The 24,424-nt window shown below is 39.5% G+C and overlaps 1 protein-coding gene across 5 annotated transcripts in view; it reads right to left on the minus strand.

The window, feature by feature from the left end:
* The window catches only part of PPP2R2B (protein phosphatase 2 regulatory subunit Bbeta), a 536,905-nt gene that overhangs the window by 302,931 nt on the left and 209,550 nt on the right, over positions 1-24,424 (minus strand). The window contains exon 1 of one of the 5 annotated variants that reach the window (XM_001369113.4): positions 2,300-3,960. The exons of the other annotated variants lie outside the window; for them this stretch is intronic. Within the exon in view, the coding sequence (XP_001369150.1) occupies positions 2,300-2,369 (70 nt within the window). The 5' untranslated portion in view covers positions 2,370-3,960. Of the gene's footprint in view, positions 1-2,299; positions 3,961-24,424 lie in introns of those variants that run through there. 5 annotated transcript variants of the gene reach the window in all.

A 24,424-nucleotide genomic window follows, 5' to 3' on the forward strand; every position in this document is an offset into this window, starting at 1 on the left:
TCATGAGGGCATATCAATGTTTTGTGATTGAGAAGCAACCAGAAAAATCATTTGGGGAGATCGTTCTTTCATTCAACAAATATTTACTGCATACCTCCTCTGTGCAAGGTGTTCTAAATATCATCCCATCTATAGAAAGTTTCTACTACTACCTTATTTACTATTAGAAGCTGCCGTGTGTGTGTGTGTGTGTGTGTGTGTGTGTGTGTGTGTGTGTGTGTGTGTGTGTGTGTGTGTGTAAGTGATAAGGGGTGGAATAAAAGGAAATACTGTTTTATATATTTGTTGCTTTATAATCATAAATCTCAGTGAGTGTCCGAGTAAACTTCCAAGCATAAGGACATTTTCTTCACTTTAGAATATGCCTAAATAAAGCTAAACAAACAACCTAACTCAAATTAGTGACAAAAAGTCCTGTGAAGCGGAGAGAAGAACCTGACATACAGTATAATATAGGAAATAAAGAAACTCCATAGTGTTTTCTATGGGAAGCAGCTTTAAAGACATTGTTTACTCTTTAGATACAATGTTTTCTGTTTTTTGTTTTTCTGCTTTAAGCTCCCAGAAGGCAGAGATCACAAGAAAGTAATGTTTGTATTAACAATTCTTGTAATATCTTACACTTACAGATCCTCAGAACAGCTCTAGAATTATCTCCCATTTCTCAGATGAGAAAAAGCAAGAGGTCAAATATCTTTTACAGTCAGTCAATCAATGGCAGAGCCATCTTAAACCTAACCCTTGTAGCTCTTTCCATTACACCAGGCTGTCAATATGTACCAGATTTTCTACAAAGAAAAAAAATTAAGCCTACTGATAATTTAAACCTTGAATTGATATTTTCAGAATAAACTTTGCTTCTTCCTCTCCCCCCTCTATCCCCTCTTAAAAGGAACCTCTAAACTTTTTCAGATCTCTCTCTCTCTCTCTCTCTCTCTCTCTCTCTCTCTCTCTCTCTCTCTCTCTCTCTCTGTCAAGCATGGGGCCATGAATGAACTCCCAAAGAACAGCTTAAAAATCATAAATTTTAGGTTGAAAAGGAGCTTGATGATGATCTTCAACTCCTTCATTTTACAAATGAGAAGGGAAGAAAGGGTCCCAGAGAGTAAGAGGCTCACTCAAAATCTGGTGGCTGGTTGGGATGAAGTTGGTTCAAGAACCCAGGTTTCCTGACTTGAATATTAATATTCTATCTCCCTTATCAAGGAACAGATTGGGGGTCTACTGAGTCCCAGTCCAGTCAGTGCTCTACAGTGCCCAGTGTTTGAGGCAAGCAGCCATGAAAATAGGAAAGATGATGGTGGCTTTTAATGCATATATATCTACATCTCTATATAGTCAGCATCCATAGGTTTCAGGGCAGAAGAATAGAAATAAAAAACGGCAATGGAAAAGTTTTGGAATTTAAGAAAACCTCCACCCACCAAAGAATACTGAAAATCCACCTGCGGGCTCTGCCAGCCTGCTTAGGATTTAGGATAATCCAAGAACAAGCCAAGTGAGGAAGCAAAGACAATTTCACCTCCTGGCAAAGCTGGGCTGCAGAGCATACTTCCTTCCTGCTGGCTGTTGATTCAGCAAAAACTGCCGCTGCAGAATTCATAATCATAATTTTTTTAAGGACAGCTGATTGTCTTCCTTTCCCCACGTGTCAGACTAGATAGATAGGTCTCACTACCTTCATCTATGTCTCCTATGCCCCAAGCACTCTATTCTTTCCATAGTCCTTGTTTGCTGAGGGCCTTTGGGTGACAGATTGCCAACCCAGGTATCTACTGGGTCTGAGAGATAAATGGGCAGAAAATGAAACCCTGCCTTCCACAGAATCGCTAAGACATGCACCAATATTCTGCTGCCTTTCAGAGCTTTTCACCTACTTGCCCTCCTCAATTCAACCTTCCTTGAATGCCACCATAAGTGGGGTGGCAACTTAAGATTCCCTGGGGTCATCTTCTATTTGGAAAATGACCCTCGAGATCTGGCCCCTCTTCAGGCCTTTAACTCAAATGCGCTCCTGGTCCACCTGCTGCTCCAAACCTGATCTCCCCAGGCAGGCCCTGGATGGTCAAAGCGGCGCAAGATCGCTGACATAGCAGGGGAGCCTGCAGGCGGAGCCCACAGTCGCACACACTCCCTTCTCTACTCCAACCCCCGAACTGCTGGGCAGTGAGCTCTCCTCCCACGATGCTCATCTCTCTCCCGTACCCTGCCCCACCAACCCCGCTTTCTAGAATGCTCGCACCCCGCAAGTTCCTCTCAGTGGAGGCCCCACGGGGTTAAATGCGGCTGGTGGCATTACCTTCCGTAGCATAGCTGTGATCTCGCAGGAAACTGTTGTTGATTTTGCGGGTATCAATGTCCTCCTCCATTGACAGCAGGGTTACTTGTGTGGAAACTAAAAGCCAGCAGACAAGTATCCATGATCTCTCCCCGCCACCAGCCTCAGAGGAGAGGGGGACAGGGTAGCAGGAGGGAGCACAGCATAGTCCTTCCCGGAGAGCAGGAGGATGATTAGGAGGAGAAGGAAGGGAAGAGGAGAGAAGAAATCGATATGTCACCTCCTACACTTGAGGTTTTCAATGCTGCTGCGGCTACTACCGCCACCACTTCCTAGCGATTCGATTGCCAGAGATGCTGCAGCAGCTAGTGTCGGTCTGGTGCAGGAGGGATGCGCTGAGCCCGGCAGGGTCTGGTCCAGCCCGGGGAGGAGATGCTTAGAGTAGGCAGGAGCTCCCGTTCTGGGGAGAGAGATGCCCAACAGGTTCCCCCCCGGTTGGCAGTGGTGCCAAAGACACCCCCCCTCCCGCCCTTTTCGGAAAGCGTCCAGCTACAAAATGGTGTCTTTCTGGATCGGGACTCCCCCGGGTGGAGAGGTGGACTGGGAGGACCGAAGCTCGCCCCAACACGCCACGCCACGCCACGCCACGCAGGGAGAGGGTCTAGGTCTCTGCTCTGGGTGGGTGGCTATAACTGGGCGGTGATAGAAACGCCGGCTGGGGGGTTGAGAGCCGGGCTGGCCCCTGCGGCCAGGCTGGCGTGCGGGCGGGTGCACACACTCACACCCACACGCGTGCGCTTACAGCTGCTGCTGCTGCTGCCGCCGCCGCCGCCGCCGCTGCCTCCTCTGCTTTCTGCTGTAGCCACTACGGTTTCCTCAGCTGCTGCAGGAGGCGGCTGCCGGGGAGCTGTACTGGAGGCTGCTGCATTAAGAGCCCAGGCTCCTCCCCTACAGCTTGCCTCTGTCCAACCGCGTCAGCAGCCCGGGCAACTCTTCCCCCAGTGGCGATGGCAGCTTCTTCCTGCTGCAGTGGAGCTGAGCAAGGCAGCGCGCCCGCACCCCACCAACACCTGGCAAAGCGGCGGCGCCTGGCTTGCCAGGTTACCCAGAGCAGCAGCGGGCTTTGCCAACCTTACTCTCTCCCAAACAGCTCCTCCGGGTCTAGGCTATCGGGGATTGTGGGTTAGTACCCCAATGAGGGAACACGCCCCAATCCCCTATATCGCAGGATTTTTCAGGGACCATATAAGCTACTCCATCCTCCACGGACTCGGGACTTTGGAGGGTGAGATTAGGAAGAGAGATAAAGGGAAAAGATTGTTCTTTGGGTCCGTGGGAAGCCTACATCCTGGCTCCCTTTGCAGACTGTTTCTGGTGCCTTTTTGGTGCAGCTGAGGTTTATTTTCCTAAATTTGTCGCGCGCGGGGGTTGGGTGAGGGGAGGGAGACTAGGGAGTGGTAGCCCAGAGAGCCAAGGATTGCTTTAGAGATGTGGTCTGGGCTCACAGAGGATTAGCAAGTGTGGCACCTCCCTTCCTATCAGAGGCAAAGGATTTACAGTTCCAAAGGAATGACACTCCCAAGTACAAAAAGGTAGAGTTTTTGTGTCTTTCAGGGCAAATGGAAGTGCCGTACAGTGAACTGCGAATCTGATGAGAAATCATTCCTGTGCTCAGTCCCTGGAATTTTCTCTAACCTGCAAAATTGCTTTAGCTTTTTACTTGCTTGGTCTTTAAAGACACCACCTTCTAAGAATCATTTGAATTTCCTCTAGGCAGGGAACGCCCTTTGAAGTATACGGAAGTTGTACACCCAGTGAGATGCATGGCAATCCAGTAGGGATTCTGAGCGGCTCAATTAAAAAGACAGCCTGCTATTCCTGATGTCTTTCTTAGACCCTTCAGACCGACTTCTTTGATTGGAAAGAAAACATTTATGGCGTTTTCTCCAATTTCCCTTTGCAAACCAATCATGCATTTGAAACAAACTGTGATAATTACCTCCATCATATAGTTCTGCCCAGATATGAGGAATAAATATCATCTGAAAACTATGTGGGGGGGAAAAACAGTTTCACTTGTTTCTTTCTGTTTCAGGTATTCATTTCATTGGGTGTCACCACAGGGAGAGACATCAGCAAATGTCTTGCTCAGTTAAGCTCCACAAGTTTAGCTAAATGAGCCCAGGGAGACCTGTCAGTTAATTATATACATACAATGCATCAGCTAACACAATTTAGAAAGTATTTGAAGTTGGAAAAAATGGGGAAAACAAGTTCCAAACTGAGGTTGGGAATTGCCATTATATTTTAATGAAGAATAAATGTTCCTACCAGATGGAAACTTATGTTTTTTGATTCCCCCAGAAAATAAACATGCAGGTACCCTGGAGCTGAAATTTAGTAGGCTATGTGAAAAACCCAGTGTCTTCTCTGGAAGAAGAGTCTGGAAACGTGCCCATAATGATTTAGGAAGAAAAGATCAGCTTCCCTGTGATTTTGTTTTAACTACATATTATGGAATTCCAAATGACTCGAATGCTACTTAAAAACAGATTTATGAAATGTCTGCTGTTTGTCTTACCAGGACTATGGTTTCATCAATGTAGGGTGTTCCTGGTAAGAGACTTCCTTTACCACCATAGAGTTGTGCCTTCTCTTTGACTCCTTGTTTAGTCGTGCCCCAATTTTCATAACCCATTTAGAGTTTTCTTGGTAAAGATATTGAAGGAGTTTGCCATTTCTGAATTCTCCAACACATTTGACAAATTTGGAAACGAAGGCAAACATGGGTAAGTGACTTGCTCAGGGCCATGCATCTAGTAAGTGTCCAAGCCACATCTGAATTCAGGTCTTTCTAACTCCAGGGCTAGCTCTTCATCCAGAGATATGTTTCACATAGTGAGTGATTTAGGCCAATTCAGACATTAAGGTTGTCTTGGCAGCATAATCTATTGGTAAAGAACTGGATCTAGAATTACAAGACCTGAATATTGTGAAAGCCCTGCTCAGGCTTTTGCTATTTGTGTCTCCTTGGGGAAGTCATTTAACCTTACACACATATTAAACAAGTCATAAGTCTGGGAGAGTAGGAAGAATAGAAGTAGAGGCTTAGAAATTCATTGCTGACAAAATAATAATAATAGTAGTAATAATAATAGTAATAAAGGAATATGCATGAGAAAAAATGATCATACACAAACACATGAAGTATGGGCAATATGCAAGATGATCCTCATATAGGTAAATAATTTTGACCTCATAGGTAGTATTAAAATTTTATAGGACAAGATGAATGACTGAACAAAGGCTTTGGATGCTTATAACTAATTCAAAATGAAAAGCTAAGGATTAGTAGTATTATATATTTAGAAAATACATCTTTGTGAGAAAAAAGACAACAAAGGGAGGATATATGGTGAGAATATATTTTGTTGAAGATCAAAAGAAGCAGGAAAAAAAAAGAAAAATATATTATCTCAGGAATATACTACAAACCACCCAGGCAGGTGAAGGAAATAGATGAGGAGTTTTGAAACAGAGCATGACTCTGGTATAATGTCATAAAATGATGGAAACTTCAATTATGTAGATGTCTGCTAGAGCTCTTTCAGAAGGTGAGTAACTAATGATTTTGTAACTTGCCTTATTGAAAATTTTGTCCTTAGGGGGCAGCTGGGTAGCTCAGTAGATTGAAAGCCAGGCCTAGAAATGGGAGGTCCTAGGTTCAAATCTGGCCTCAGACACTTCCTAGCTGTGTGACCTTGGGTAAGCCACTTAACCCCGATTGCCTAGCCCTTACCACTCTTAAATTTTGTCCTTAAAAAGATAAAAAGATTTGAGTAATGAATGAAAGAACATTTTATTAAGCCCTTACTACTTCCTATGTGTCAAATACTAGGATAAGTCCTGGGGATGTAAATAGAAAAATAGACTTCCTGCCTATCAAAGTCTTACATTCTAATACTGTGGGTTTCAAAATTAATAATAATCAATAATTAAATATTATATTTTATAAAGTTTTATTAATAATAACTAAAACAAAAGAACTGCCTGACTTCAGCCTGGTCGCAGGTCCAGCAGAGGAAGAAGGAATAGTTACAGCCATTTAAATACCATCATGCAAAATGTGGGGACACAGGAAAAGGGAATTTTGGGAAATTCTATGGAACTTCTGGGAGATAAAGTCCAAAGGATCAAAATCTCCATTTATACATAGCCTGCCTCCCCACCCCACCCCTATTCTATTGGGAAACCAGTTTCCCCCAAAGGATCATGGAAACATAATCACCTTAGTAATATAAGTTTTAAAAAAATTATATATATATATATATATGTGCGCTATAATATTAATACATACCAAAAAGCTTTAAACTGTGGGAACCTGCCATTTATTGGTAAAATGTTATGGGACTGTGATTAATGTTTGTGTCTGATTCTAGGAAATGGGATCAAAAAGAAGCTCAGACTTCATCTATACAGTGCCATAGAAGCACAGACTTAACCTGAATGGTGCCAAAGAACTCACAGATCAAAAAGAAAGAAACCAATCCAGGTAGGATTGATGAACTTCTAAGCCATTACAAAAGGACTTGAACCTAGTGTGAGACTCAAGGTTGGGACGCTTGACATATGTTAAGATGTAGGACTTCCTTGTATCCACATTGTGAAATACTCACAGACAAGTACCGAAGTTGGGCTATCATCCTGGCTCCTTCTATCCCTGAGAATGACAAAAAATCAGAGGGAATGATACTTTCCTATCACACATAAAAATCTAGTACTTTTTCTCTCTTATAATATGGCAACTTCCTGTGGTCTTGGCTGCAAATGGGTAAGTGAAATATTACTGTATTCTGTCCTACAGAGTTGTGGGATAGAAATTACTTTAATTGGATCCCAATACAAGGACCTATTCAAAATTTTTGGACCCTAATACAAGAGCCTATTATGAATTTATTCTTATTTACTCAAAATTTTATATACATAGATTTTGATATTTTGATTCTGATTTTGAATTTTTTTCTTTCTCCCAAAAGTTTAACTTTCTTCCATTTTTTCTTTATATTTTTGTTTTTTTCTCTTCTTTTGATAATTGACTCATACACCCCCATAACTCAACCATGCATCCCGAGCTGACCTGAGTGTTTCTCAACACCCACTTTAGGGGGGGATTGCATTTTAATAAAAATCCAAGATCTAAAATTTTTGTTCGAGAAAGATCTTCAAGGAAAGAAGCTTGCTAACTCCTAAAATCCAGAGAATGAACTGTTTGAAGAAGGATGCCTGAAAAACCTACACTGCATCAAGAAGATCCAGAATGAACTTTGGGTGTGGTTGATTGAACTGAAGGTTGATTGAACATTTAATCTGAGTGTAAACTCTTATGCCAAAAGGGGACTGTCCCCTAAATGATTTTTGTCAATGCACCAAGCAAACATTGGTTTTACTTTCTCTCTTCTATTCCCCTCTTATCTCTAACTATTGTAGTTTCCTCAATTATTTTTAAACCCTTACCTTCTGTCTTGGAATCAATACTGTGTATTGGCTCCAAGGCAGAAGAATGGTAAGGGCTAGGCAATGGGAGTTGCCCAGGGTCACACAGCTAGGAAGTGTCTGAGACCAGATTTGAACCTAGGACTTCCATCTCTAGGCCTGGCTCTCAATCCATTGAGCCATGCAGCTGCCCCCAGAAGGGATATTTTGTATGCACCTGCAGTTAGAAGATTTATAGGTACAAGATGGTTGTATTTAGTGATCAATGGAAAGACTAGTCCCCCAATCATCATCAGGGGGGATTGTGAATTTTAGATTTACTCCACCCTGCTTAGTCTTTAGAATTTTAGCAACCAAGGAATGTATACACCCCCACTTAAGGATTAACTGTAGGAGAGGATGGCCTGTGACCGGCATGTGCTAGCAAGTGACAAATCAGAAACAACTGACAGACTCCTGGGCTGTCCTAAGCCAAGCTTAAGCCACCATTGGTACATGTGAGACAGAGGAAGTGATGTAAAGAACTTCCTATATATTTCGAATTACTTTCTGTGATCTTTCTCTATGCAGTCATTGGGAGCTTTTGACAGTGTTTGGTGTGTTTGCAGTTTGGTGGACTTTGGCAGTGGAGGTCAGGGGAGGAGCTCTGTAGCGTAGTTTAAGTGAGGCATTTTCACTGAATCAGCCTTGGTGAGTGATTAAGGCTGACTCCCTGTTTCCTTTACCTCCTAAAGGCACTATTCTCATCTTGGAGGAGGCCTCGTGGCTGGAAGCCAAGCTAGATTTAATTTTCTGAGAAGGCCCCTTGGCTGAGGCCTCTGAACTCCCCTTGGCTTATCCAGGCCAGAGAAAATCTTATACCCTTCCCTTCTTTTCTTTCTTCTTAATTTATTCCCTCTATTGTAATTAAACCACCATAAAATCCCAAACTGACTTGAATATTTCATTGGTATTGAATTTTAATCCCTAGTGACCACTAACCCTAGGTTACATCAACAACCCTAAAATTTACCCTTAACAATACTGAATTAGAGTGGGTTGTGAATAGGAGTAGAGAGGATGCCTTCGTGGCAAAAAATGCTGTCTAGAAGATGACCTGGGAGTAGGGACAGAAATGTTGATTTTGGATCTAATTGTTACTGACACAAAGGGTGCTACTTGCTAGAAGTAGTGTTGCAAGGAGCCTTAGAGAGAAATGGCCATTCTATCTTAGAACCTGTGATAGAGGAGAGGAAATCTGGACCATATTTTTTAAATTGGAGACAGCATTTTTCAATGTCTACAAAAAGGCTAGGTAGAATCTCTTAGATTAAAATTCTACAGGGGAAGTCAGACCAAGAATGGGAAGTTCTTTAAAATTAAACTCTACAGACAAGAAAAGAAATCATTCTTAATGAGGAAAAGAGGAGAGTTGTTTAAAGATGTCAAAGTGGTTACATATGCATGTAAGTACAAAATATATAGTATATATATGTCTTATATGTTAAGTATACATACCATATACTACATCTTATATGCATATATTTTAAAATGGAAGCAAAAGTAGGTTCCTTTTTCATGCCATAATTAAGAAGGCTCTTAGGGGTCAGCTGGGTATCTCAGTGGATTAAGAGCCAGGCCTAGAGATGGGAAGTCCTGGGTTCAAATCTGGCCTCAGACACTTCCCAGCTCTGTGATCCTGGGCAAGTCACTTAACCCCCATTGCCTAGCCCTTACCACTCTTCTGCCTTGGAACCAATGCATAGTATTGATTCCAAGATGGAAGATAAGGGTTTTATTAAAAAAAAAAAAGAAGAAGACTCTTGATGTTTCTATAGCTGGACTTGCAATCAAAAGTTTTGAATCTTGAGTTTGAATCTCGCCTAAAGATAGCTACTAGCTTTGTGATACTGAGAAAATCATTTAATCTATTACCTCATCTATAACATGAATATTAAAAAAAAAAACAACGTCCTATCTGGCAGAGCTATTATGAGAATGAAATTCATATAGTGTTTTGTAAATCTTAAAGTGCTATATAAATGGCAACTATCATTAATATTATTAAATTTTCTCATAAAAATTTTTGCAGAGATGAAAAAGTAAGCAAGCAGGTTGATAGCTATTAACACTGTATTATCAAGTAATAGCATCTAAGAAATTTTTCCAAGTGTTGACATTCTCTTTTCTTGCAGATATTTTATAAATACATTACTCACCATCCTAAAATTTTGTCACCTCCAGCACAGATCTCTTCTGTGTATATACTTGTGTTCAGTCCCAGTGTTCCTTCATCCCATTGAGCTTCCTCAATAAAATCCATAATCAGTTAAGTGTTTGACCCTATCTTCAATGAAAAATAAAAACAACCCACAAATGGATAAAGCCTTCCAATTGTCCAGACAATGATATTCAGTTGAATGGTGAGCCTTTAAAGCTGGTTTATCACTATAGATATCTTGGGTCTAAAATTGAATGGGAGAAAAAGACAGGCTGGATTGCATTTAGAAAATGGTACAATGTGTTTAACAATCCCAGGTTCTCTGAAACAAATGTACATCTTTTAAATACTAGTATTCTCCTAGTGATGCTACACAGCAGCAAGTTAATCTGAAGAGATTAAGAGATGAGAGTCTCAAGAATTAAAACTGTAGATCACACAAAGAAAAATGAGAAAGGAATGATGAGTACAAATAGTCTGTTAGGCATGACCAATGAAGATTTGCACACCAGAAGAAGTATTAAAGATTAATAAAAATGTGTGACCAGAAAAGGAGAAGGACCAGTAATGTAATGAGAAAGAGGAATACATCTTTTGTGGTCCTTTGTTATCCATATACTGTCCAGAGACACAGGAGAAAGGTCCTGGCCCTATGTCTGATTCCTTGTGGAGAATTTATAGAGAGAATAGGCTGTGTCCTACACTGTTGTAGGGGTTATACCCACTAAATGAGATAATGGATACATGAAAGAATAAAGCAGTAGTATGCTGGCAAATGTTTCACAATTGACTGTCCCCCAAAAATATAGACACAAGATTTTAAAGTTTAAATTGTATTATTAACATTTTCCCATCACTTTCTTAAGTCCGACAAAGAAAACAAAACAATAAATCAATTCCTGATTTGTAGCATTTGTCAATTTCTAGGTATATATGTTCATAATGAAAATTTAATAATCAAGCTGACTCCAAAATACCCTTGGAATTTAAGTAAGAGAATTGAAACCTAAGATGAGTAGGAAGATAATAAGTGAGGTTAAACTTTAACTTTTGCAGTTTAAATTTAGGGCTATTTAGAAGTATTTACAATGTTATTGAAAGAACTACTCCAAGTGATTGCTAAGCCTTTGTCAATGATTTTGGAATGATGGTGGAAAATGAGAGAGGTGCCCGAGAACTAGGATAGAAAAACTTTATCCTGATTTCCAAAAAAGGAGAAAAAGAATTTTAAACTAAATCCCAATAAGATTGACTTCTATTCCTGGCAAAATTTTAGATGTGGTTATTAAGAAGGATAATTAATGAACATCTAGAAAAGGATTATCACAAAGGACCAATACAATTTCATTGAGATTAGGTCAAACCACAATAACCTCATTTTCATCAATAGTGCTTTTAGAGGAATATGAATAGGCAATTTTTCAGATATAGAAATCAAAATTATCAATAAACACATGAAAAAGTGTTCTAAATCTCTTATAATTAAAGAAATACAAATCAAAACAACTCTGAGGTACCACTTCACACTTAGCATATTGGCTAACAAGATAGCAAAGGAAAGTAATGAATGTTGGAGGGGAAGTGGCAAAATTGGGACATTAATGCATTGCTAGTAGAGTTGTGATTTGATCCAACCATTCTGGAGGACAATTTGGAACTATGTCCAAAGGGCGATAAAAGACTGTCTGCCCTTTGATCCAGCCATAGCACTGCTGGTTTATACCCCAAAGAGATTATAAGGAAAAAGACTTGTACAAGAATATTCATAGCTGTGCTCTTTGTGGCGGCAAAAAATTGGAATATGAGGGGATGCCCTTCAATTGGGGAATAGCTGAACAAATTGTGGTATCTGATAGTGATGGAATACTATTGTGCTCAAAAGAATAATGAACTGGAAGAATTCCATGTGAACTGGAACAGCCTCCAGGAAGTGATGCAGAGTGAAAGTAGCAGAACCAGGAGAACATTATATATAGAGACTGATATACTGTGGCACAATCAAATGTAATGGACTTCTTTACTAGCAGCAACGAAATGATCCAGGACAATTCTGAGGGACCTACGAGAAAGAACACTATCCAGATCCAGAGAAAGAATTGTGGGAATAGAAACACAGAATAAAAACATTTCTTCAATCATGTGGTTTGGTGGGGATGTGATTGGGGATGTAGACTCTAAATGATCACCCTAGTGCAAATATCAATAATATGGAAATAGGTCTTGATCAAGGACACATGTAAAACCCAGTGAAATTGTTCTTTGGCTACAGGAGGGGAGTGGGGTCAGGGGAGGGAAAGAACATGAATCATGTAACCATGGAAAAATTATCTTAATTAATCAACTAAACAAAATCTTTAATAAATAGTGCTTTTAGACTGGTGGACACAAAGAAAATTGTAGATATAGTGTACCTAGACAAGATGAAGACATGTGAAGTAAGAACTATAGAGCAGGTAAGTGTATTTGTGCTATAAGCAATGATGAGCAGGATGCTTTCAGAAAAACTTGGAAAGATAATTTACAGCTGCAAAGTGAAGTTAGTAGAACCAGGAGAACATTGTATGCAATAATAGCAATATTTTACAATGATCAGTTGTGAATGATTTAGCTCTTCTCAGCTATACAATGATGTAACATAATTCCAAAGGATTTCTGATGAAAAATGCTATGTACCTTCAGAGAAACAATTGGTGGGGTCTGAATGCAGATCAAAGCATACCATTTTTTACTTTTTTTTGTGGGCTTGTATTTTCTTTCACATGACCAATATGGTTTGCATGACTACACATATATAACCTATATCAAATAGTTTGGTGTCTCAGGAAGGGAAGGGAGGGAGAAAATTTGTTACTCAAGAAATCTGTTAAATGAATGCTAAAAATTGTTTTAAATGTAATTGGAAAAAATAAAATATTAAATAAAACAAGAAAAGAAAGAAAGAAACTGGTTGGATACTCATACAAAGAGTAGCCATTAACAAATATTTCAGTGTTGCATAAGAAAGAGGTCTCTAGTTGAGCACCCTAGAAATCTGTACTTAGTCTTATGATTTTTTATGTTTTCTTATAAATCACTTGGATAGAGACTCAGATGGAATTATCAAACCTACAAACGACACTAGAAAGATGGAAAGCTAGAAAGGATAGCTAACACATTAGCTAATAGAATCAGAATAAGAAAAGGTCCCAAGAATCTAGAAAGTGAAACTGAATCTAATGAGATGCAAGTTAAGGATAAATGTAAAATTTCATTATCAGGTTCAAAAATCAACTTTACAAATACAAAATGGGAGAGGGATGACTAGCTAGACATTCATCTGAAAAAGATCTGGAGATTCTGGTGGATTTCAAGTCAATATGAGGCACCAGAGCAAAATGGCAGCTATAAAAGTCGATGTGAATTTAAGCTGTGTTGAGAGGCATCGTTTCTAGAACTAGGTGACAGCCCTGCTATATACTGCCCTAGTCAGACCACCTCTATAGTATTGTGTTCAGGTTTATGCTAAAGGACATTGATAAGATAGAGGAGTCTTCTGAGTAGGACCCAGGCTAGTGATGGATTTCAAATTCATACTTGACTGCTTGAAAGAACTGGGAATGCTTCATTTGGGAAAGAGAGGACTTCTGGGAAAGGGAGGGGAAGAAATGATAGCTGACTTAAGGCATTTCAGGGGCTCACATAGTAAGAACATAGGGTAGGATTCAAACTCAAGTGTTTTTGACATCACTTCCAGGGCTCTATCCATTATGCAACTTAGTTGTCATCTAAATTGGGCCAGATGCCTTTAAAATCTATGCCAACATTGAAATTCTGTGCTTCTGGGATTATTTCCCCTCTCTTCCCACAGGTAAAGTAAATGATACCCAAAGAAGCAGAATAACTTGTTCAAGGTTCTTAGTTTCTTTCATCTTAAATCTAGTCTTACTTAGAAAAGAGAAGCAGTAGCCTGGTGTAGTAGATTTGGAGTGAGGAAGATCCAGCTTCAGATCCTATTTCAGAAACTAACTGTATGGAAGAAATATCAATACTCAACATATATGCACCAAATGGTATAACATCCAGATTTTTAAAACAGAAACTATTGGGGCTTAAGAAGGAAATAGATAGTAAAACTTACTAGTTTTACTAGTGGGAGACCTCAACCTTCCTCTATCAAATCTAGATAAATCAAACCAAAAAATAAATAAGAAAGAAGAGATGTGAATGAAATTTCAGAAAAATTAGAGTTAATAAATATATGGAGGAAAGTGAATAGGGATAAAAAGGAATACACCTTCTTTTCAGCATCACATAGTACATTCACAAAGATTGACCATGCACTAGGACATAAAAACATTGCAAACAAATGCAGAAAAACAAATAATAAATGCAGCTTTTTCAGATCACAATGTGATAAAAATTATAATTAGTAAGGGTACATGGAGAGGCAAATTAAAAATTAATTGGAAATTATATGATCTTATTCTCCAAAACTGGTGGGTCAAAGAACAAATAATAGAAACAATTAATAATTTCATTGAAGAGAATGACAATGAGAAACTAACTGTAGGACCCTGGATAAGTCACTTCCCTATGGCTAAATTTCCTGATATGTAAAATGAGGGAGTTGGACTCAATGGCTTCTAAGGAACTTTCTCACTCTAAATGTATGATCCTATGAATCAGATGACCTCTTAAAAGACTCCTCAGATTTATGATTCTGATTCTAACTTGCATATTCTACATAATGTAGTATGATATGAATCATCATTTATGAAAGAACTTTCAAGAAAAGCAAATCCACCTGCATTTAAGCTCAATACCTTCCATGAATTTCACATGTTATGTAGTAGGTATAACATATTAGCACATAGGTGGTGTAGTGGATAGATCACTTATCTTGGAAGCAGGAAAACTTATTTTTTTGAGTTCAAATCCAGCCTCAAATACTTACTAGCTATGTGACCCTAAGCAAGTCACTTAATCTTGTTTATCACTTAATCAAATCAGCTAGAGAGGGAAATGGAAAACTATTCCTGTATCTGGCAAGAAAACCCAAACAGGGTCATGAAGAGTTGGATACAACTGAAAATGACTCACTAATAGCAACAACAAATGAATCTTCATTTACTAAGAACAAACAAACTTCAAGATAGGCAAACCAGAAAGCTACCTATATTTAAGCTCAACACCTGCCCTGAGTTTCATAGGTCACTGGGTTATTATAGTATAATACCAAGATCATTTGTACATATGAAGTGGTGTAAAAATGCCAAATAAAAATCCTAGGCTCAAAGATTTAAATCTCAATGACAAATCATTTTTCAGATAAGACAACTGAATCCCAGAAAGTCTAAGTTATTTGTCCAGAATCTGTCTGGTAGTAAATACTTGAGGCAAGTTTAAAATGTTGGTCTTCCTGATTGAATGTCCAGCACTCTGGCCACTATGCTGTGCTGACACACCTGACCAGAAAAGTCAGGGTTCTGGGCATGTAGCAAAAGTGAGGTACTCCTCAGTTTTGCATATGAGGTATTCCCCACAACCTCCAGATTGCCTGAGTATTGCCCTGGTATTCATGAAATAAAGTTCTGGAAGATCTATAGTATAAGAGCTTTAGAGAGGATTCATGGAAGAACATCAGAAGGAATTTCACAGAATGAGAACTGATGGTTGAGTTGCATTGTGCACTGGTTATGGGAGCACTTACTTTAGGGATAGCACAGAGCCATAGAAGGGATAAAATATAAGCATCTCATACATACCAGGTCACATGCTGACACCACTGATGGATGAAACTCCTAAACCAGATTCATTCTTGTTTTTTTCTTGTACAATGGCATTTGGGAAACAATGTAATACTGATAGCCACCCTTCGTTATTCTCTCTCTTTTTAATGTCACTTCTTTCCCAGTGAATGCATTCCTACCTCCAAGACTTTTCTCAAATTTTTTCATGTTCCAGGAATGTTCACCTCACCTATCATTCCACTGGTTCCACAAATCTCACCTCCACCGTGAAGCCTTCCCAAGATAATGCATGTGAGTTTGAAGGATCTTTATCCCAATTCCTAATCCCACTGATAAATCTGGTCCCCAGAGCTTGGGTTTAGGGGATAGCCCTGAATGGCATTGGGGTGATTCTCTACTGCCATCAGCTTGAGCACCCACAAGTTAAGGCTTCCTCTCAAAATGAACAGTTGAGAATCTATTTAGTCAGTTATTCCTAAATGGTTTTTAGAAAGGGAATATTTAATAAAATGGTATAGTAAGAACAGTTGTTATAAAAGATCCCTCCAAAAGTCTATTTTATATTCTCCCAAAAGTACTTCTCTCCAGGGAAAAGTAGACTGAAACTTAGAAAGCCCATGTGGTGAAGGAGTAAGTCATGGCTCCTGGTTGCTGGAAGTGCTCTTCTTGCACTTGTGAAGTTCTCAGGAAGTTCTCCTTAAGAATGATGTATCTGTGTCCATATATCCTTGGTTCCTTGAGGAGAAACTGCCATCAGATGATCCAGGGATAAAGCTAAGACCATGATGGCGAACCTATGACACACATGTCAGCACTGACACATGTAGCCATTTTCAATGACACATGGCTGCATGTGGGCTCAGCGTGCCTTGGGGCCAGGAGCCACCTGGGGGGAGCCACGTGTCCACAGCCATGGTTGTGGCCATGCCCAGGCCCAGCCTAGGGGGAGGGCTGCTCTACACACTGGCTGTGAGGGCGGGCAGCTCAAACAAGGTAGCTGGGGCATGTGGGGCTGCTGCAGGGACAAGGAGGAGGAGCACTTGGGGAAGGAGCCCACATGGGCAGGCAGGCAAGCAGGTAGGCTGGCAGGCAGCAACTGCTATTCTCAACTCCCCAGGGCCAGTCTACTGGCTGAGGGTGAGGCAGGCTGAGCCAGTGGAAGACTGGGCAGGGCTCTGGCCCACATGCAAGGGAGGACTGCCTGGAACAGATTACCAGACACTTTTAGCACCCTGAAAAATATAGCAATGGCTTTACTCACAATTTTTCCCTCTACATACTTTTGTGAGACCTTATTCTCAGTGTTATATAAAATCAAAACCAACAAAAGAAATAGATTGACAGATGAAGTTAGTAGTCCTTACTTGGGCTTGAAGTGTACAAAAGACCAACCTTCAATTGCATATTTAGCCAATGAAATTCAGCAACAACAACAACAAATTCACTAATAGGCAGGTTAGTTAAAGAATTCCCCCCCCCCTCCCACCCCTTATCTTTCTTCATGGCACTCTACACAAGTTAAATAATATCAAGACCAACAAAAGAAACAGAGTGACAGATGAACAAAGAAGTCACTCATCAGGTAAGTTAAATAATTAGTTTTTAGTCTATTAAATACAGTTATATATTACAATTATACATTTTTGTTATTTTAAACTATAAATATCATGAAATTATGTTTTTTTTTTCTTAAAGTGACACACCACCCGCGTTATGCTTGTTTTTTTTTGGTGAATTTTGACACACCAAGCTCAAAAGGTTGCCCATCACTGAGCTAAGATAATAACAGTCTAAAATCCTTTGGTCTCTCTGGCCAAAGTGGGATATTAGAGGAGGAGACCTAGCCTGGGTATAAAGTTGAGTCATCTCCTTGTCTCTTTCCCTTCTATAAGAAGCTGTTTCTCAGGGACTTTAGCTGAATGTCACATTCCTTCCAATCTTTCAAATAATTCCACTTGAAAGGTTTATAGATTAATTTATAGATGGTCCCAATTTGTGGACAAATTTCTTAATTATTTGAACAGGATTTCATTTTGAAGGTCTCTTCAAACTTAGGTGGAAATCTCTATGATAATTTATTGAGCCACAGATGATCTCTACTGGGTAAGGTAACAAGGACAACATCCTCAGAAGATGGCCAGTTTTACCTGACTCCTTCAGTCTGTTCATGAAACTCCCTTAACCATTTCTCCACTTAATATGTTCCTGATATAATATAGACCTTCCAAAATAGCCAGTTTTCACAGGTGTCAATGAATTCCTCTGATATTTTGCATTTGTTCTATACCTACTACAGAAACAATTTGGAATCCTCAATTGTCAAAACACTACTACTATTTGTCCAGTTATGCCCCTGATACCATGGTCAATTAGGTATAAGAGCTTGGAAGATTTAATGTCCAGGTTAAAAGCCTAAGATAAATATCTCTGTGCACTGAAGGTAGTAAATTTGTCCTTCATCCACTGGATCTCTTGAAGCTAAACTGGGATTCAATTAAGCATTTTATATATCCATGTATGCATGTATAAATCTATATATGTCTATACATACATGTATTATGTATATCTACAATATACACTTATATGTGTATTTATGTGTATACATAGATGGTAAGGTGAAGAAAGAAAGTGAAAGGGAAGGAGAAGAGGAAAGGGGGAGAGGAGGATTACAGTTTTATGAGTATATATATATATGTTTACATACATATAGAGAGAGATTACTGAAGTAAGCCTATTATCACTAGTACAGATCATAATTTATCCAAACTTTGTCATTCCTGCTGATGTCCTATAAATCTTCCCTTTTAATATTTCACATATATGTATATGTGTGTAGATGTATAGATATCTATCTATATATGTATGGGTTTTTTTCAGTTATTTTTAGTCATGGCTGTCTGTGACAATGTCATTTGGGATTTTCTTGATAGTGATACTAGAATGGTTTGCCATTTCCTTCTCCAGCTCATTTTACAGATGAGGAAACTAAGGCAAACAAGGTTCAATGAGTTGCTCAGAGTCACACAGTTAGGAAATGCGTGAGGTCAGATTTGAGTTCAGGAAGATGAATCTTCCTGACTTCAGGACCAGGTCTCTGTCTGCAGTGCCACTTAGCTCACCCAATATATATGTATATTGTAATGTTCTAGTTCTTTTCTGCCTGTTTGAGTCTTGCAAGAACTTTATTTACAAGAATATACATTTTTCATTATCATGGGCCTCGCTTATTTACGACAAGGCCCCTAAATCAGTGTGGTTTATGGCTATGTTCTAAATATGTTATGTGGCACGTACATAATCCCTGCCGATGGATCCTCTTCCCATGTTGACTGATGTTTCTATCTTTCTTTTATTCTGGGTTTATGTGCATGTTGCATGACATGTCCTTAATGTGAAGTTAATATGCATTTTATGCATATTTATATATTTTATTATTATCATTAAAATATTTTATTATTATTTTTATAAAATATTATATATTTTATAAGAACTTCAGTTCTTTGTTCTACATAGTTCATGGGTTAAAGTTCTTTTGTCTGTCTCTTATTGTTCATTTAAAGTCTATGATGGTCCTGGAAGGACTCTTCCTGGTCTTGGTCTTTAATTGAACTCTTCGTCTGTGTGGGAAACATGCTTGACTGTCATCTCACCTTCATTGTAGATTCTTCTGTCATCTTTTATAGGAACATGTATGTGGGTAAGATTTGTGAAGATTTGTGTAAGATTTGGCAGGGTGAATGTGTGTATGCTATCTTTCTTGTTATAGAGAGATAGTGAGTATAAGGGAGGGGGGAGAGAGAGAGAGAGAGACAGAGAGAGAGACAGAGAGAGAGAGAGAGAAAGAGAGAGAGAGACAGACAGAGACAGAGAGAGAGAGACAGAGAGAGAGAGAGAAGGGAGAGACAGAGAGAGAGAGAGAGAGAGAGAGAGAGAGAGAGAGAGAGAGAGAGAGAGAGAGAGAGAAGGGAACGAGAGAGAGAGAGAGAGAAGATTCTTCTTCCCCTCTCTTTCCTGGGAGAGAGGTAGCCAAGTCTTGTCCCCCTGACAGAGGGAACATGTCTCCTCAGAGAATAGTTCTGGGAGAAGGAGAACAAGAACTGGAGAGATTAGCTTTGGTAAGATGACCCCATTGCCTTACCTTTGGTTCCAGCTATTGTTGAGAGGAAGGATGGATTCTTCTGCCTCTGGTCTCCTTAGGGACACCCACTGTCACTTCCCTTCAAAAACCTGGGATAACCCCACTATGAAGGAGAGATGTTTTTCCTTGAGTTAGGCAGTTTGGATCACTGGAATCCTAAGCTAACCTTCTCTTTTTGGGGAGAGATATGATTCTCCCCAAATCTTCTGCTCCCTTTCCTAGTATCAGAAACCAGCCAGACCTAATTCTAAAGTAGTAAACAATTTATTTGGGTTCATGTAGGGAAGGAGAGGTAAGGGTGTCAGGCAAGGAAAGTGGGGGAGCAGGAAGCCCTAACACTTGTCCTCTCTGGCAGAAAGTTGAGTACCTTGAACCCTCTTCCAGCCAGCTGCTGGTTGATCCCTTTTCCTCAGCTAACTAGCTTTTAATTCCAGAGTCTAGGAACAGGTCAGGGAGAGATAGAAATCTCAGAGAAAGATCTGGATGGCTCTGTCCAGAGTGAGTCCAAATACAAAACCCCCTTGAGAATTCAGGTAGCTATTCTTTTTTTTTTTTAAACCCTTACCTTCCGTCTTGTATTGGCTTGTGTATTGGCTCCAAGGCAGAAGAGTGGTAAGGGCTAGGCAATGGGGGTCAAGTGACTTGCCCAGGGTCACATAGCTGGGAAGTGGCTGAGGCCAGATTTTAACCTAGGACCTCCCATCTCAAGGCCTGGTTCTCAATCCATTGAGCTACCCAGCTGCCCCCTCAGGTAGCTATTCTTGAAGAGTCTTAGTGGAGGTATTTTTGGGTCCCAGATGGAATAACAGGTCCCAAATGGATGAGCTCTTTTTCAACTTCCAGGAAAACCACCTTCCTCCTTCACCTCTCAAGCTGGAAGATCATTGACAGTTGACTACAGATTTCTAACCCCTTTAGAACTCCCAGGCTTCTCTCTTCCTCTCCTCTGCTGCTCTTCAGCTGATCTTTCCTTCAGCCTGGCTTCTCATGGCAATCCCCTGGATCTCTCTTACATTACAATATATACACATCTATGTACAAACATCTATACTGTGAGGCAGCATAGTAGAGTGGATAGGGAATTGACCTCAGAATCATGAATGCCTGGTTTCAAGTCCGAACCTTGACATCTAACTGTGACATCCCTGACAGTGAATCATTTAATCTCTGAGTGCCCAGCAACTGATTAAAATGGTAAGTGACAGGATAGCAATTGATCTTCATTGGTAGACCAAATATATAAACATTTGTTGTACAATTCACGTGCACACACACACACACACATACACACACACAGCCTGGACTTGTAAAATAAGTTTTTATTGGTTTAAGGAACTCTGGGTGAAAAAATCTTGCTTCTTTTATCAATGGCAATCACCACCAGCTTTGCAATAGATACAGATGTATCTCACAGATCTCCATTTAGCTAGAGTGGGAATTCCCAACTCTCATTTGATGATCATATCCAGGATGTCTACAATTATCTAAAGGAGTATTGTAAGATTCTCAAAACAAAAATTTCATTTACTTGTGCTGGTGTGGAGGACTGATCTTGGAATGAGGAAGATCTGGGTTTAAAATCTGTCTTGCACACCTGCTATCAATGTGGGCACCCTGAGCAAGTCATATCTTCTCCATGCCACTACACAACTCTGAGATTATATGGAACAGATGAATTGCCAATTTGAATCAGGGGAGAGATGTTCCACAGTTGAAATCCCCAACACAAATAAAATCTTAAAGTCTATTCCCTACCAAAATAGAAATAATAATCAAGTTGATAGGTAGCAGTATAGAATGTTGGATTTGAAGACAGAAAAACCTAGGTTTAAATTCTGTCTTTGATATGGAGTGAGAAATTAGTGTGTTTTTCTCAATTTATTAAAAGTTGTTAGTATCTAAAGGTTATTGTTTCTCCCCCCACCATTCTTACCAAAGCTTTGTAGCTTTAAGGGAGCCTACCTGGGAATTGCTCTGGGCAGGAATCCCAGGTTGATGATCTTAGATCCTGAAGAACTCAGGACTAAATTTTAACTACCAATTTTGAGTACCATTTTATCTTAAGAGGACTCTCCTAGTGTAGTTTTGTATTTGGATTATTGGAGCATCTAACAGGAGGTCAAGCCCAATGACTTGAATGATCCTCTCTTCAGCCCCTCTTAGGTATCCAGTCCTGAACCTCTGCCCTCTTGGTATCTGTCTCCAACTTCCTGGTCAGTTCTTTAAAATATTGATTTGTTTGGATGTATCCATTGTGAAGGTATTCTCCATTTTCTTCAAGATGTTAATAAGCTTGAATGTGTTCATTGTAAAACCAATGTAAAACTATTCAACACTGTTTCCAACTATCATAAAATGTTATAATCCCTTCTAGGAGACATGATTATATCAGGCTCCTATAAAAAGGGACTATTCTCTGTAATCTGTCTTGATCTTTGACCTGAGAAAATTCCCTCCTCCCTCTCCCCCATCTCTCTCTCTTAAGATAAAGCCATATTTTAAATGATTGACATCCAAAGCCATATATTTTTAATAATGAGTGGTAAAGGAGGGTGAACTTTGAAATTTCCAAGGTCCTCTCAATTTCCACCCCAACACAGTAGCCTTTTGGCAACAAATCACTTAACCTTTCTAAACCTCAGCTGCTTCATTTCTAAAATAGGTACAATGTCTGCCTTGTAGAATCTTTGGGCAACTCTGATAAGTTAATCGATATAAATCACTTTCCAAGTGTTATATAAATTTCATGTTATATTATTATGTTATACTACATTATTATGAAATCAAACAATTGCAATAGCACCAAAAATATGGGAGACATTGCTATAGGGACTCAATTTTTGAAAAGACAGAAAACTTAAGGAGAATATATATTTAAAAATATAAGGTTTTTTCTTTTTCCTCAATAGATCATTTTAGCCACCAAGGATTTGAACTGAATTTTAGACCCCCCACATCAGAATGAGTCTTCATAATCTATTGGAGCCAGAAAAAAATTTTAATGAATACAATATTGAACCAAGGTTTCTTTTTTAAAAAATCTAGTAAAACCAGTTTGAACTCAGTCCAGAGCTATCAGTTTTCCAGGTTGATTAAATTGAAACAAAATTAGATCCAAGTATCTTCTCATCTGAACATGAAACTCATCAGACTTCTTATTTGCTTCAAGACCCTAATCATGATAGACCAGTTCTACCAACAAGTACAAGGAACACAGAGACCATAATTAGATACAACATTTATTCACTATAATGGTGACTAAATGGGCAGCTGGTTGGTCCAATACACTCAGCTTCAATTCAAGCCAGGGGAATGTGCCAAAGAGCCAGATGTCACTGCTGGAAAAATAACTTTCTCAGTTGGGCATCTGGACCTAATTATAGATACTCAAAGATGGAAAAGTTAAAAGGTAGCACTATAGATATCATTTCCCAAATTGTCAGTAGTCTTTTGAATGATTTTAGAGGGTAGGGATTTTTTGGGCATACTGTGTGTGTTGAATGTATTGATTTCTAATTAATCTTTGACATCTATGTACTATTGTCATGTATATACATATTTACATATGTGTTTGGACCACTGGTATAGGAATACCTTCTATCACTGCATGTTAAAGCATCAACTGTTCTAAAATTTATATATAGTCCTTCCCCTTTCAAAACCCAGTAAGGGCTAGGCAATGTGGGGTTAAATGACTTGCTGGGGGTCACCTAGTGAACAAATGTCTAAGGCCAGATTTGAACTTGGGATCTCTCGCCTCTAGGCCTGACTCTCATTCCATTGAGCCATCTAGCTACCTCTAATGTCACTGAGAACTTAGGTGACTTGTCCTTCCAGGATTCATGTTATCCCACTGAATCAGAGGTGGGATGAACCTAGGTCTCCTTGATTATAAGGTCAGTTCCCTATCCATTGACTTATCATACTGTCTTTTTTATTTTTATTTTTTATTTTATTTTTAAACCCTTACCTTCCATCTTAGAGTCAATACTGTGTATTGGCTCCAAGGCAGAAGAGTGGTAAGGGCTAGGCAATAGGGGTCAAGTGATTTGCCCAGGGTCACACAGCTAGGAAGTGTCTAAGGCCAGATTTGAACCTAGGACCTCCCATCTCTAGGCTTGGTTCTCAATCCCAGAGCTACCCAGCTACCCCTTATTTTTTATTTTTAACCTTTACCCTCCATCTTAGTATCAAATCTAAGTGGGTAGGACTGGGCAATAGGGGTTAAGTGACTTGGCCAGGGTCACACAGTTAGGAAGCACCTGAGAGAAGAAAGGACTTACAGAGGACATAATAATCATCTTTGAAAATTAGAAGGATTGTCAAGTGGAAGAAGAATTAAGCTTGTTCTTTCTGACCACAAAGGACAGAACTAGAAGTAATGGGAAGAAACTATAAAGAAGCAATTTAGGGTGCAACTAGGTAGCACAGTGAACAGAGCAGCAGACCTGGAGTTTGGAGGATCAGGAAAAGTATCAATTAAGAGGTGTTTTTGTTTGTCCTTCACTTTCCAAGAGGACCAATAACATCATGGGGTGATATCTTGACCTATGCATGAATTGGATTTAAGTGAGTTTGAATTGCAC

Source organism: Monodelphis domestica, chromosome 1, assembly GCF_027887165.1.
Source record: "Monodelphis domestica isolate mMonDom1 chromosome 1, mMonDom1.pri, whole genome shotgun sequence".
In the NCBI taxonomy this organism is placed as follows: Eukaryota; Metazoa; Chordata; class Mammalia; order Didelphimorphia; family Didelphidae; genus Monodelphis; species Monodelphis domestica.